Below are 12966 nucleotides of genomic sequence, written 5' to 3' on the forward strand. Positions count from 1 at the left end.
ATAATATGTAAGAGAATGTTTTTTTTAAATTTAATTGTAATTCTTTTAATTTTTTTCTTTTTGCCATGTTTACAACTGATTTCCTATTTGTTAAAATAATTTGTGTTTTAAATCTATTAACTATAGTGCCTAAGATAAAAATGTGGTCCCTGTTTTCTTTATTTTGAGAATGAAAAGTGTCCATATCATTGTCATTATTATTGTGCATTGAATCTACGTCATGGTTTATAAAATTTATTTCTCCAGAATCGTTATGAATTCTAATGAGGAAGTCGGAAACATGATTATATTTACCTTTTATAATTTAGTTTTATATTGAAATCGCTTTGCTTATTTAACCACCTATATAGTCTAGGGTTCAATACCCTACTTTTGCGAATAGATTAGACAAAATTTCAAACTCTACGCATATAGGTAGGGTGGAAAACCCTTTCGGTTCTTGAATAAGTTTTGACTTTAATCTTACATATGTTATAGATTATTAATTCAACCGTCGAACGGAACGGACGTGTTGTTTTAATAGCGGATAAACTCATTGTAATAGGTACCTACTAAGAATTTCAAGTGTGGTGGGAATTAAGCCACCATGCAGCGAAATTCAAAGTCATCATAAATTTGGGCAATTTAGAAATAGTTGCTAATAGAGTTTATTTTGCGTACTAATCTGGTAGTTTGCAACAAGGGAGATGCCCCAACCTTTGTCACTAAAAACAGGCAAGCGGTTTTGGACATCACCTTGGCCTCGCAGGAACTGAATGAAATTATATCTGAGTGGCAGGTTTTAAGTGAACACAGCTTCTCAGATCATCGCTACATCAGTTTCAAATTTGATATTCATACCACCAAGACCATATTTCCGCCAAATGTTAGGAAAGCTGACTGGAATAGGTATAGGGAATCGTTCAATATGATGATACCGGAAATAACAAAGACAAATATGAGAAATGTGCAAGATATCGAACACCAAGTGGAGCGGATTACTAAGGCCATCAACATCTCACTGAAAGCTGCATGACCTAGAGGGAAGCCAAGGGGGGAAAATCGACTACCATGGTGGTCTACGGAATTAAGTAATATGAGGAAATCCTGCAGGAAGCTCTTTAACAAGGAAAAGCCCACTAGAGCCCCTGAGGATTGGGACACTTACAAGAAGAATCTGAGAGGATACAAGCGAGAACTGAGAAATGCTCAGCATAACTCTTGGAATGATTACTGTAGCAGAATTGAGAATACGACCGAGGCTTCCAGACTACGGAAGGTTCTAGCATCTACCAACTCATTCAGGTTTCATTAAAACATCGGAGGGCAAGTGAACAACGTTCAGTGAGGAGACGCTGGAGGTACTATTGGACACACCTTTTCCTGGAAATCAGACGGTTGAACCAGGTTCTGGCGATGCCACAGTGGCTCAGTGGTCGTTTCCTATCGAGGAAATTGTATCGGAATCTAGAATAAGATGGGTGTTAAATAGCTTTGGACCATTCAAATCCCCCGGACGTGATGGAATTACTCCGGCGGACTTACAAGCAGTGACTGACAAAATTATCCCCTGGTTGTCGGCGATATATAAAGGATGTATCAACTTATCATATATCCCAGGAAAGTGGAGGGAAACAAAAGTCGTTTTCATACCTAAAGCGGGAAAAGCCTCTCACTCGAGGGCGAAGGATTTCCGACCAATCAGCTTATCATCATTCCTACTTAAGACTCTGGAGAGGATGATAGATATTTATTTTAGAACTAGCATCGATTCAAGTTTGTTCTCGAAACGACAGCATGCATACTCGGGCAGGTCTACTGAGACTGCATTACATGAACTAGTCAGCTTTATTGAAAGCTCACTATCTGTCAAAGAATACACAATCGTGGCGTTTCTAGACATCGAAGGGACATTCAATAATGTCCATCCGAGCTCGATATTAAATGGACTGACAACTCTGAATGTTGATCCATGTATACTTAGGCTTTTAGACGAACTTCTAATGAAGAGACGTATTTCAGCCACACTAGGACAAGCAAATATACAAAGGTATGTGAACAGAGGCACTCCCCAAGGAGGAGTTCTATCACCTCTTCTTTGGAATTTTGCTATAAGTAACCTTCTGGTTACCCTAGAAAAAGGAAGGATAAAAGTGGTGGCATACGCAGATGATGTGGCTTTAGCAGAGGAAAATTCCCATCCACAATCAGAGATATTATTCAGAGGGCCCTCCGGATGACTGAGAAATAGTCATGTATTGCAAAGATCGCAAAACTCCCACGATTAAGCCCATATCCTTAGGGGGTATTGAAATTCCCTTTGGTGAGTGTGCAAAATACCTCGGCGTTATTTTGGACAGGAAGCTGAACTTTAAGCTTAATATTGAAGAAAGGGCGAGAAAAGCAACGGTAGCTTTGTACTCGTGCAAAAAGGCAATAGGAAAAAAGTGGGGACTAAAACCAAAAATTGTGCGTTGGCTATGTTGTAGTCTGGTGGCCGGCACTTCACCAGCCGACAAGTTTAGATAAAGTTCAGCGTATGGCGTGCTTGTGTATCGCAGGCGCAATCAGCAAGACAGGAACAAATTCTCTTAATGTCATGCTGCATCTATTGCCTTTAGACATTTTGGGCAAACAGTCAGCTGCAACAACGGCTGTGCGGTAGCGCGAGCTATCGCGGAAAAAAGTTACGGTCACCGTTCGGTACTCAAAATAATGCCAGATGTGCCTAACGTAGTGGATTACACTTTGGCGAGTCCACTTTTCGACAAAAAGTTTGAGACTCTAATCCCCAACAGTGAGGCGTGGTGCACACAGACCCCGGGGAGTAAAGAATATATAGATTTCTTCACTGATGGCTCTAAGTTGAGGCGGATGAGTTGGCAAGGCTAGGGACTACCTTACATATTCCAGGGGAACTAGAATCTGTTGGTATGCCCCTGGCTACCTGCAAGCTCATGCTGCGTGAGAACGCTGTTATGATGGCAAATGTTCGATGGGAGAATTGCAAGGAAAATCCAAGCAAATATGGCCCCATTTAAACTTAAACCGCACACTAGATATGCTAGTTTTCTCGAGACGTCAGATATCACTCCTGATATCTGCTATAACGGGTCGCTGCCTGATAGGCGATTTTGCAAAAACTATTGGCGCGAAGTATAATTACTATTGTATGAGCTGTCATGATGCGGAGGAAAAGGAATCAATTAAACACCTCTTGTGTGAGTGCCCTGCATTTTGTGTAAAGCGCAAGCAACTTTTAGGAGCATATAGCTTCAGAATACTGGGGGATCTGGGGGATAGCAGTTTGCTAATGTTTTTGGAACAATCTGGTTGGTTCAAAAAAATAAAAAAAATCAACAAGGTTCAGCGGTTAAAACTAGAAGTGCCCATATGTAATAGGTACTTTTAGTTAATGTGGTATCACAATAACTGAATAGTCTAAGTGAGCCTTAATCTTAATCGGGCTGCCACTTTAACCTAACATTACATATGTTATATGTCAAAATTGTTTCTTAAAATCAGTATATTTAAGTACTGCACTCTCAGTTACAATCTGTTTTAATTTATCGAAAGTATTAATAAAACTACGATCAGTACTATCCAATTTAACGCCTTTCTTTAAGTACGTTATCATTGGATAAGCTATCTTGGCATAATCTTTAATAAATTTGCGGTAGAATCCAGTCATACCCAAATATGACTTTATACTTTTAGGAGATGTGAGGACAGGAAGTTTGGTAGTTGTCTCAATTCTAGAAGGGTTTGGTTTAACATCATTTCGAGTAACAATATGCCCAAGATATAATTTTTTTGTGAAAAATGGTAGGAGCATTTTTAAACCGAATGGCATCCTGACATATTCGTAGTGACCGTCTGGTGTTGAGAAAGTCGTCTTCGGGCGATCTTTTTCGTTGACTAAAATTTGGTGAAACCCTTTTGCTAAATCAGTAGTAGAAAAGTATTGAGCCCTACCGAATTTGTCCAATATACTATCGATATTAGGTATTGGTATTTGTCATGTACTGTAATCTCGTTAAGTTTCTTATAGTCAATCACTATTCTCTATTTTGTCTCCCCACAGTTATCTGTCTTTTTTGGTAATATCCAAAGTGGATTGTTGTATGGCGAATTGCTTTCAGTGGTTATTATTTTGCCGTAACATATCCTGAATTTGAATAGACATTTCTTTTTCATTATTTGTGGATAGCAGTATATTTTGATATAAATGAGTCTATTATCAACGGTTTTCATTTCGTGTATTAGGTTTGCGTTGGCAAGTGTTTGTCCTCCTAAAAAAATCAAATCTTTGTATGAATCTAACAATTCATCTAAAGTGTTTTTCTACTCACAATTTAGGTCTTTGTATAAACTTTCCAAAACTTTCGCAAATTTTGTTCATAGTTCAAGTAGGTAGATTCCGTACGTTTCGTATGGAGATGCATTTATAAACGGTATTATGTTTCTGTTTATAATCAAGGCTTCATTTTCTAAGTATATTATAGCTGTTAAACGTTTTAAGATATTTTGTCCTAAAATAGCATCAAAAGGAAATGGAATAATTTACATGCCATAGTTTTCACCGTCACTAAATTCTTCTGGTAACAGAGAAACGATTTCGTGAGTAATCTGAGATGTTCCGTTAAATGTTACCATACAAGTAGGTTTTTGTTTAGAGGTATTCTCAAGTCATTTTAAAATTTACCACTATTATTTTGTTTATATTTCATATTATAATTATGATAATAGTTAGGATTAGGATGATGATTTATGTTAGAATTAGAATTATGAAAAGGGTAAGGGTAAGAGGAATTCATATTAGTAGGCGAATTTCTGTTATTTTGTTGGAACGTATCAAAATTAGAAAGATTTTTTAAATACTTCTGGTTGGGATGATTATTTTGGATCGTACATTGTGGAACAGTTTCATTGTAAGAAGCTGTATAATCGTTTCTAATTGAGGGTTGGTTTCTTATTAAACCTTCTCTTTCTAATAAATTATATGCATCCCGTAATTTGTGTATATCTCTATTCAGAATAACTGTTGCCAAATGAATGTCAAAGTTGTTTAAAAGTGTTCTTAAAATAACTTTTTTCAACGTATTCTAGACTATATTCTATAGATTTTTCCTTATCGTAGGCATATTTTTTATTAATCTATATATATAAAAAGAAGTGTACATTTTGATTGTCACTCCATAACTCGAGAACCGCTACATAAAATAAAAAATGGCTAAATACGTTTTGTAGAAGACGCAGTAAGGATTGTTAGTAAACAACAAAAATTTAAAAGTATTTTCGTTTCGCCGAGATATGGCGATTTTTCTAAACATTACCCATTTTCATATAAATTTTATATGAATGGAAGCAATTTTTGTTTTGTTATACAGCATTGCTTGGATACGAGTAAACAAAATTACAGGTGGCTGAATACGTTTTGTGTAGCATACAATTAGGATGTTTTTTAATCCTAATTATTTGTATGTTGTCAATCAAATTTAATTTTTTAAATTTGATTGACAACATACAAATGTGATATTTTTTAATTTCGTAAATATTGGAAAATATTTAATATCTAAAAAGTGATTTCAATTGTCATTGATCTAGAAAAAATGCCACCAACGGGAAGATCAACTATAGGTCGACGTACGCGTAATTCTACCTATAGGTTTAATCAAAGAAGAATACAAAGTGTTTAGGAACGCTCACAACAGAACCAAATTCAACTATTATGAAACGCACGTCGTCATACATCTGCATAATTCAACTCCATTAAAACCAACATCGAGACGAACGACACGAACTTCACGTCGTGCTGTGCAAAATATGGAATATGCTGCTTTCGTTTACAATAGTGAAAATGATTATAGTGAATATGCTATTATTGGTGAAATGACAGTGAGATGTCCACATTGCGATGCGGCCAAATTTCAGGGTGAAACTGCTGGCATGTGTTGTGCGAACGGTTAAAGTAAAACTGCCAGCATTTGAATCTCCCCCCGATCCACTTCATTCATTAATTTTTGGATCGTCGCAAGCTTCTAAGCATTTTTATCTCACATTCAACAATATAATGCGGCATTTGAAATGACTTCATTTGGTGCAACAAGCAGCAATTATTTTATTGGATGAATGTACAATGACTCATGAAAAAATCACTGGAAGCACCGTACAATGCAAGATCTACGTCAGAACCAAGCCATTTTTGGTGGTGCTTTAATAGTATTGTCAGGCGATTTTCGTCAAATATTACCTGTGGTGCCACGATCAACACCGGCGGATGATATCAACGCATGTTTAAAGACTTCTTTTCTGTGGCGACATGTGCAAAAATTGACATTATATGTGCGTTCAAATGCACAACGACCAATCTGCCGATAGGTTCTGGAAGCAATTGTTAGATATTCGAAATGGCAAAGTTCGACTCAATATTACAAATGGATTAATGACATTGCCGACCAATTTTTGTACCATCCTCCAATCAACAGAAGGGTTGATTGAAAGTGTGTTCCCAAACATCGATCAAAATTACAGGAATCACAATTGGTTGAGAGAACGCGCAATACTCGCACCAAAAAATTTACACGTTAATGCAATTAATTTTCAAATTCAAGAAAAAATGCCAGATGCAGTGACTTCATACAAGTCTGTTGATATCGCAATGAATGCAGATGATGCAGTAAAATATCGTATTGAATTTTTAAATTCATTGGAACCACCTGGTATGCCACCGCATTGTTTGAATTTAAAGGTTGGCTCATCAATTATTTTACTGCGAAATTTAAATGCACCAAAACTGTGTAATGGCACAAGATTAGCAGTACGAAAATTGATGTCAAATTTAATTGAAGCCACAATATTGACCCGAACTGCGAAAGGTGAAATTGTGCTCATCCACCACGTATTCCACTGATTCCAACAGACATGCTTTTGAATTTAATCGTTTGCAATTCCCAGTGCGTCTATCATTTGTCATGTCAATCAATAAGGCGCAAGGGCAAACGCTTCAAATATGTGGATTACATTTGAGGGAGCCGTGTTTTTCACATGGACAGCTATACGTGGCCTGCTCAAGAGTTGGAGCTCCAAATTGTTTGTTTGTACTCGCTTCAAATGGGCAAACGAAAAACTTTGTATATCAAAATGTCTTGGATTGACAATATTAAATTTCATATTCATAAAATAAACTATAATATTTCATTTCTTCTTTGGTTGGTTGCAACAAAGTGCAACTGGGTCCGCTAGTTTTATTTAAAATATCTTTTAGTGTCTTATAGTACTGCGCTATACCCACATTTTTTGTTCCAAATGCTTCTTGATATAGTTGATGGTACGATTCATGTATTCCAAAATTGTTGATCAATATTTCTTTGGAATCCTGTCATGTGGGATTGGGTCCTAATGTTCTCATGACATGGAGTGTTTTTCCTGGGATCTTATTCAAAATAAATCTTTTGTATATATAATCTTGAACGATTTGATCAGTCTTCGTCAAGACTAACACCATTTCTACTTCCCTCAAAAGTGATGTTAAAGCATTCGCATCACATCTCATAATGAATTGTGTGTTTGTTTTGCGTGTCTCCTTAACCAAGGTCTTAACGGCGGCACCTCCCTGTCATGTGCCATGTTTATGGTCGAAAACACCCGTTTTTTGACCGATAAATATAAATTGAATAAAATGAAAAATCGGTTCACATTGGTTCAAAATAAGATAAACTCTTTTAAGACTTCAAGAATAAAGAAATTCTTTATCATTAATCTCAAAAATTAATATTTTTTTCTACTATATTTTTTTTCTCTACTATTTATATTTGGATATACGCATAAAATAGAAAGCACAGACACGCTCCTAGTCAGCATTCGCTGACTTCTGCCAATCAATTGATCGACGATTGTATTTTTTTCTATTGTTTCTATTTCCTCGTGCGGTATACGAAGTTTAAAAGTTATGTTTTATTCGTGGCGTGACGATTACAACCAAACCAAAATATTGAAACGAACTGCACAATGATTCCTTTTGAATATGATGGCCTTGCAATGCTTGACATTGTAATGGCTTTACAGTGTGGAGTATATTGCCCTCACTAGAAAATCGAGTACTCCGAATAGGATTTTGCAGGCCTATGAAATATGATGGCCTTGCAATGCTTGACATTGTAATGGCTTTACAGTGTGGAGTATATTGCCCTCACTATAAAATCGAGTACTTCGAATAGGCTTTTGCAGGACTATGAAACCTAAATTATGTTTATTTTTTTTTTTTTTGTTTGAGTTAATTTTACTTTTGCCTTTTTTTCTCCTTTGAATTCTATTCGCGTAAAAAAGACTGTCTTATTTTAGTTTCCTGGAAGCGATTTAAAAATGAGCACACTCTACAGACAAAATGAAGGTAAGAAAACACCATAATTCCCTTTTAAATAAAGCACCGTCAGCAAACTCTGTTACGGATATATCCATGAAAATATAGTGATGCATATAGATGGGAGTTATACATCAATTTGCACTGACTGGAGCTAAATTGTTGTTAAAATTATACGCTGTCTAATTCTAAGATCAGATAATAAATGGGCAAATATTCGCGAAAATCAAGAAATTGTATATAAATCTGAACACATCTAGCCCAATTAGTAATAACTCTGCGAATATAAAAATGTCAAATAAAAGTTTTATGCCATGAGAGCAGTAAAAGAGTCGGTTCTTCTCATAATAATGGTTCAGTTGATTAGTGTACATAAAATAGGACCTAGGTCCAATCTTTATTGTAATCACACTTTTATGCAGAGTAAATTTATTATAAACTTACCATACAGTAGTGCAGGGACTGAATAGTAACTAAACATAAACTTCATAAGAGGTAAGTTTATACACTGGGTATTTATGAAGGAGTTTGATGAAGAGCCAGGCCACTTTTGTCTGTAGGGCCTCCTTTTTTAGCATTATTTTTGGCAATGCTTACGAAAGAGTGTTGCTCACATTGACGGAGTCCCTTTATACAGTGCAAGAAGATAGAGTTCCGTGGTTGAGATTATCAAAACATATTACATGTAAACCAAGGTACTCTTTAAGCTTCAGGATGAAAATCGATTTATTTTTTTACAGCAAACGTTTGTGAATTTTAATTTTGGATCTTCACATAAATGAACTTAATACATATTTTAAAGGCGGATAAATTATTCGAGAGAGCAAAATATAATGTTTGAAAACAAATACGAACCGATAATTATTATTTTAGTTTTAAGAGTGTGACAAAAAAACTTTCCTAAGGAGAAAAGGGACCTTAATTGATGTTATATTTGTCGACAACTGTCCTTTGGACTAAGTTTACATTAATATACGTATTTAATTAAGCTAATGTCTGTGTGTCGACCAATATTATGCGTTTCAAGTTTAAAAATAAGGGAGTTACAACCGTGTTCGAGTAAATAAAAGAACTAACATATCCCTATTAACATTTTTGTTCCAGTTTGGAAAATTCTCGTATCTGTAAACGACCAATTGAAGTTTCAGTGTTTACAAGAATTTCAATATTCCACTTAAACAAAAAGAGTCATCAACATCGTACATACGTTAGTATTTTTAGCCAACAACCACAGAGTATTGGTAAGAGTGTTAGATGTACTTACATTATCAGTCGTGAAAACAAAGCACTAATCATGGTGGAATGTATCACCCGTTTTTGCGGTTGGTTCAATACAAACTATTTATGGTGAACTTTTTTTTTACAGCATGAGTATTAAGCACAGAAAGGATGTTCGTTTCATGAATATCTGTAAATTTAAAAATTAATTATATTATTGTCCGACTTTATATTTTTGTCAAATATGCCAGTTCTAGATACTAAAACTAAATTACAAATATCTACAAAATATTACACTATAGCAACACTTTCCATTAGTAAAAGTTATTTGTTTCAAAGACGTTTGTAAATTGTAGGATTTGACTTGGGGTTCTTGCAACTAGTATATACTATATACTAAAAATAGGTATGTATATAGGCATATAGTTTTTATACGATGTCCTTGTAGAAAATTTTAGTGCCTACGTTATGCTTACCAGTATCCTTGAACGCTGTTCATTTATCCAATTATTCACCGATCATTTAAAATTGATTATTATACTCGTCCTTATTTTAAATTCCAATTGGTACTTTGTTATTTGAGCATCTTGTATTGAGTCTTTGACATTACTGCCCAGAGCACGAGAAATCAAAACACAACAAAATACTATTGACGTGATATGATTGGGTATCTCAACACCGAGTACTCAGTGCCAACTATATGGGTGTTCGGTAAACATCAGTGCTGCCAGTACTTTCTAACCTCTAGTGCCCAATTTGGAAAATTTTTGTCCCAAAACATCCTAATTTCATTAATTAAAGGCCGGTATGCATCTCTAGCAAAAAATTTCATTCCCATAAGAAATGCATTGCTATTTATGCTAACGAAATTTTCGGTAGCGTTCAATTTCGTAAGCTGGTACGCACCTCTAATGAAAATAACAGGGTTGTCAAAAGCATATTTTGGCAGCAAACATTTAATTTATTACAATCATTGTGTGCGTAAAAGTTTTAACAATTTTTAAAAGCGATTATCTGGTTTAAAATTTGTGTACACAGCCCTGTTTTTTTTTTTTTTTTGTAGACTTAAATAAATTTTTGCTACCGAAAATTTCGCTAGAGGTGCATACCGGCCTTAAAGGTGAGTACTATGTTCGGTTTTTTCACCAAAACACTAAATTAAAGTACAAAAATATATATGAAGACGATTATATTTTTATCAAGTCTTGTCAAATAGTGGATGGAAAATATACAAGGAATTAATTGCGATGCATTTTATATTTCTGAACTAATTAATTTAAAAAAGTAACTGTGAAAACTGGCTGGTTTTCAGCTTGAAAACGGAACATAGTACTCAGCTTAAGGTATTTCTCTTTCACTCCTTTTCAACTCAAAATTCCAATTTATTTTTACGGCCAAAGGAGGGTACTATGTTCGGTTTTTTTGAGTTGAAAAACTGACGTAAACCACATAGTGTGTTAATAGAGCGTGTTAAATTCTTCCGTAATACAGTTCCTTCAAGTTGTTGTTGTTGTTGTTGTAACAGTTTATTTTGATTTCATCCATTTTTATGTTATACGCTTTGGTACTTCAGCTTGTGGCCAGATCGAGGAACTCTGCGACTAAGGTGGGGTGCGTCCAGAGTGACCTGGTGGTAAGTCGGGTTGGTTTAGCTGGGCAATAAAAAAGATGACGCGTGTCGTGTGGCCCTTGGTTGCAAATTGGACATACGTCAGCTACGCTGCTATCAATCACTGATAAATAGGAATTGAGGCGGCTGCACTTGCCTGATTTTAACTGGGCTAAAACTACCCTAGTCTGCCGTGGGAGGTCTCTCTCCTCCGGTGCTATGGGCGGTGGACGGACTCCGAGAACAGGATTAACCTTGTAGCTTCTCACCGCTTCAGCTACAGTATCCTCATGAATCCTGTTCAAACCTGCCTGGTACGCTGCTTGATCTAGAGGTTCTCTTTTGTAGCGCTGGATCTCGCGCTCTAGATTATGTATATCAACCCTTACGTTCCTGGGTGGTGGTTGTGCATCCATGAGATGGTGGTTTGGATGATTACTGCGATAACAACCCAGGAGATACTGCTTTGACAACATGTAGATGTGTCTTCGCACAGGGATGATCTTTGTCTCCACATAAAGGTGATCCAGGGGTGTGCTGCGGAGGCACCCAGTCGCAGTTCTAAGGGCAGCGTTCTGACAGGTTTGTATGTTATTCCACTGCGTATCACTAGTCTGCGGTGTCCACACTGGCGCTGCATAGTTTACCACTGACCGGCCAATTGCCTTATAGGTAGCTAACAAGGTTTCTTTGTCCGCACCCCAAGTACTGCCGGCAAGTGACTTGAGGACCTTGTTTCTACCACGGAGCTTATTACAAATTGCAGTGGCATGGGCAGACGATCTGAAATGGCTGTCGAATGTGACCCCAAGAATCTTGGGGTTATTTGTGGTCGGAATTATTTCGCCATCGACACTAATATTCAACTGCCTGCGCACTTCTGCCGTCCATGTAGTGAATAGTGTGGCTGAGGATTTGGTGGGGGATATCCTCAAGTTTCTCGCAGTGAAATAACTGGTAAGATTAGCTAAGTAGACATTTAAACGATCGCAGATGTCATCAACATTGGGCCCAGATGCCAAGATTGTACAGTCATCCGCATATGATACAATCTCGACGCCGTACGGTGGGCGTGGAATCGAGGACAGGTAGAGGTTAAACAGTGCCGGAGATATCACCCCACCCTGGGGAACTCCCTGCTCCTTCAAGTGATCGCATTTAGTTCCGTTCCGCAATAAAGGCCGGTACACTGGTAGAAAATTGTTTCGTAATATTAACGAACGGGCTTCGTTGATTATTTTTCGTTAATAATACGAAATTTTTCGTTATAAGAACGAAGGTGATCGTTAATACAACGAAATAAATCGTTAAAAACAATTTTGTGTTTTGGTTTTTCGTTATATTAATGAAACACCTTTCGTTAATATTACGAATATTAACCCCTGCCAACATTTTTTGAATTTGAGGGCGCCTCTGAGAATCCCCACCACGTCAAAAACAATCGTATACGACATCCAAAACTCGTCGGAAAAGCGCCGTCACTATTGAGAAGTTGTACCACGCCAAGTTACTAAAAAAAGTATCGCATGAGTGCAGTTATTAGGTGCCTTTTTTAATAAATCTAGAACGACGCCAATAAGAGGCCTTCAAACAATCAGAAAAAGTGCATTTTAAGATAGTTGTAAAAGAATCATTGTGGTCAAGTAAAACACGATTGTTTAGATGTTTATTAATTTGATTAAACATATAAATTCTTATAAATATAACATTTTTCCGTTTATCTCATCACATTTAACATAACTTTTTTCATTTATAAGTTAATGATGTTGATTTACACGTAGCAAGTTACATGTTGCAG

General features: G+C 36.4%; 1 protein-coding gene and 1 long non-coding RNA gene across 2 annotated transcripts in view; both read right to left on the reverse strand.

The window, feature by feature from the left end:
- LOC142241729 (uncharacterized) overlaps positions 1-10198 on the reverse strand; it is an 18900-nt gene extending 8702 nt beyond the window's left edge. Inside the window, exons 1-2 of the mRNA XM_075313513.1 lie at positions 10036-10198; positions 9606-9749 (exon numbers count right to left, since the gene is read on the reverse strand). Coding sequence (XP_075169628.1) covers positions 9606-9637 — 32 coding nt within the window. The 5' untranslated portion in view covers positions 9638-9749; positions 10036-10198. The remainder of the gene's footprint in view (positions 1-9605; positions 9750-10035) is intronic.
- On the reverse strand, positions 4165-4505 carry LOC142241730 (uncharacterized). Its single transcript, XR_012723782.1, has 2 exons — positions 4332-4505; positions 4165-4271 (listed from the first exon to the last, which is right to left on the reverse strand). It is a non-coding gene; the product is annotated as an uncharacterized LOC142241730 (long non-coding RNA).
- Positions 10199-12966: the final 2768 nt, after the last annotated feature.

The sequence above is a fragment of the Haematobia irritans genome, chromosome 5 (genome assembly GCF_050003625.1).
Source record: "Haematobia irritans isolate KBUSLIRL chromosome 5, ASM5000362v1, whole genome shotgun sequence".
NCBI lineage: Eukaryota > Metazoa > Arthropoda > Insecta > Diptera > Muscidae > Haematobia > Haematobia irritans.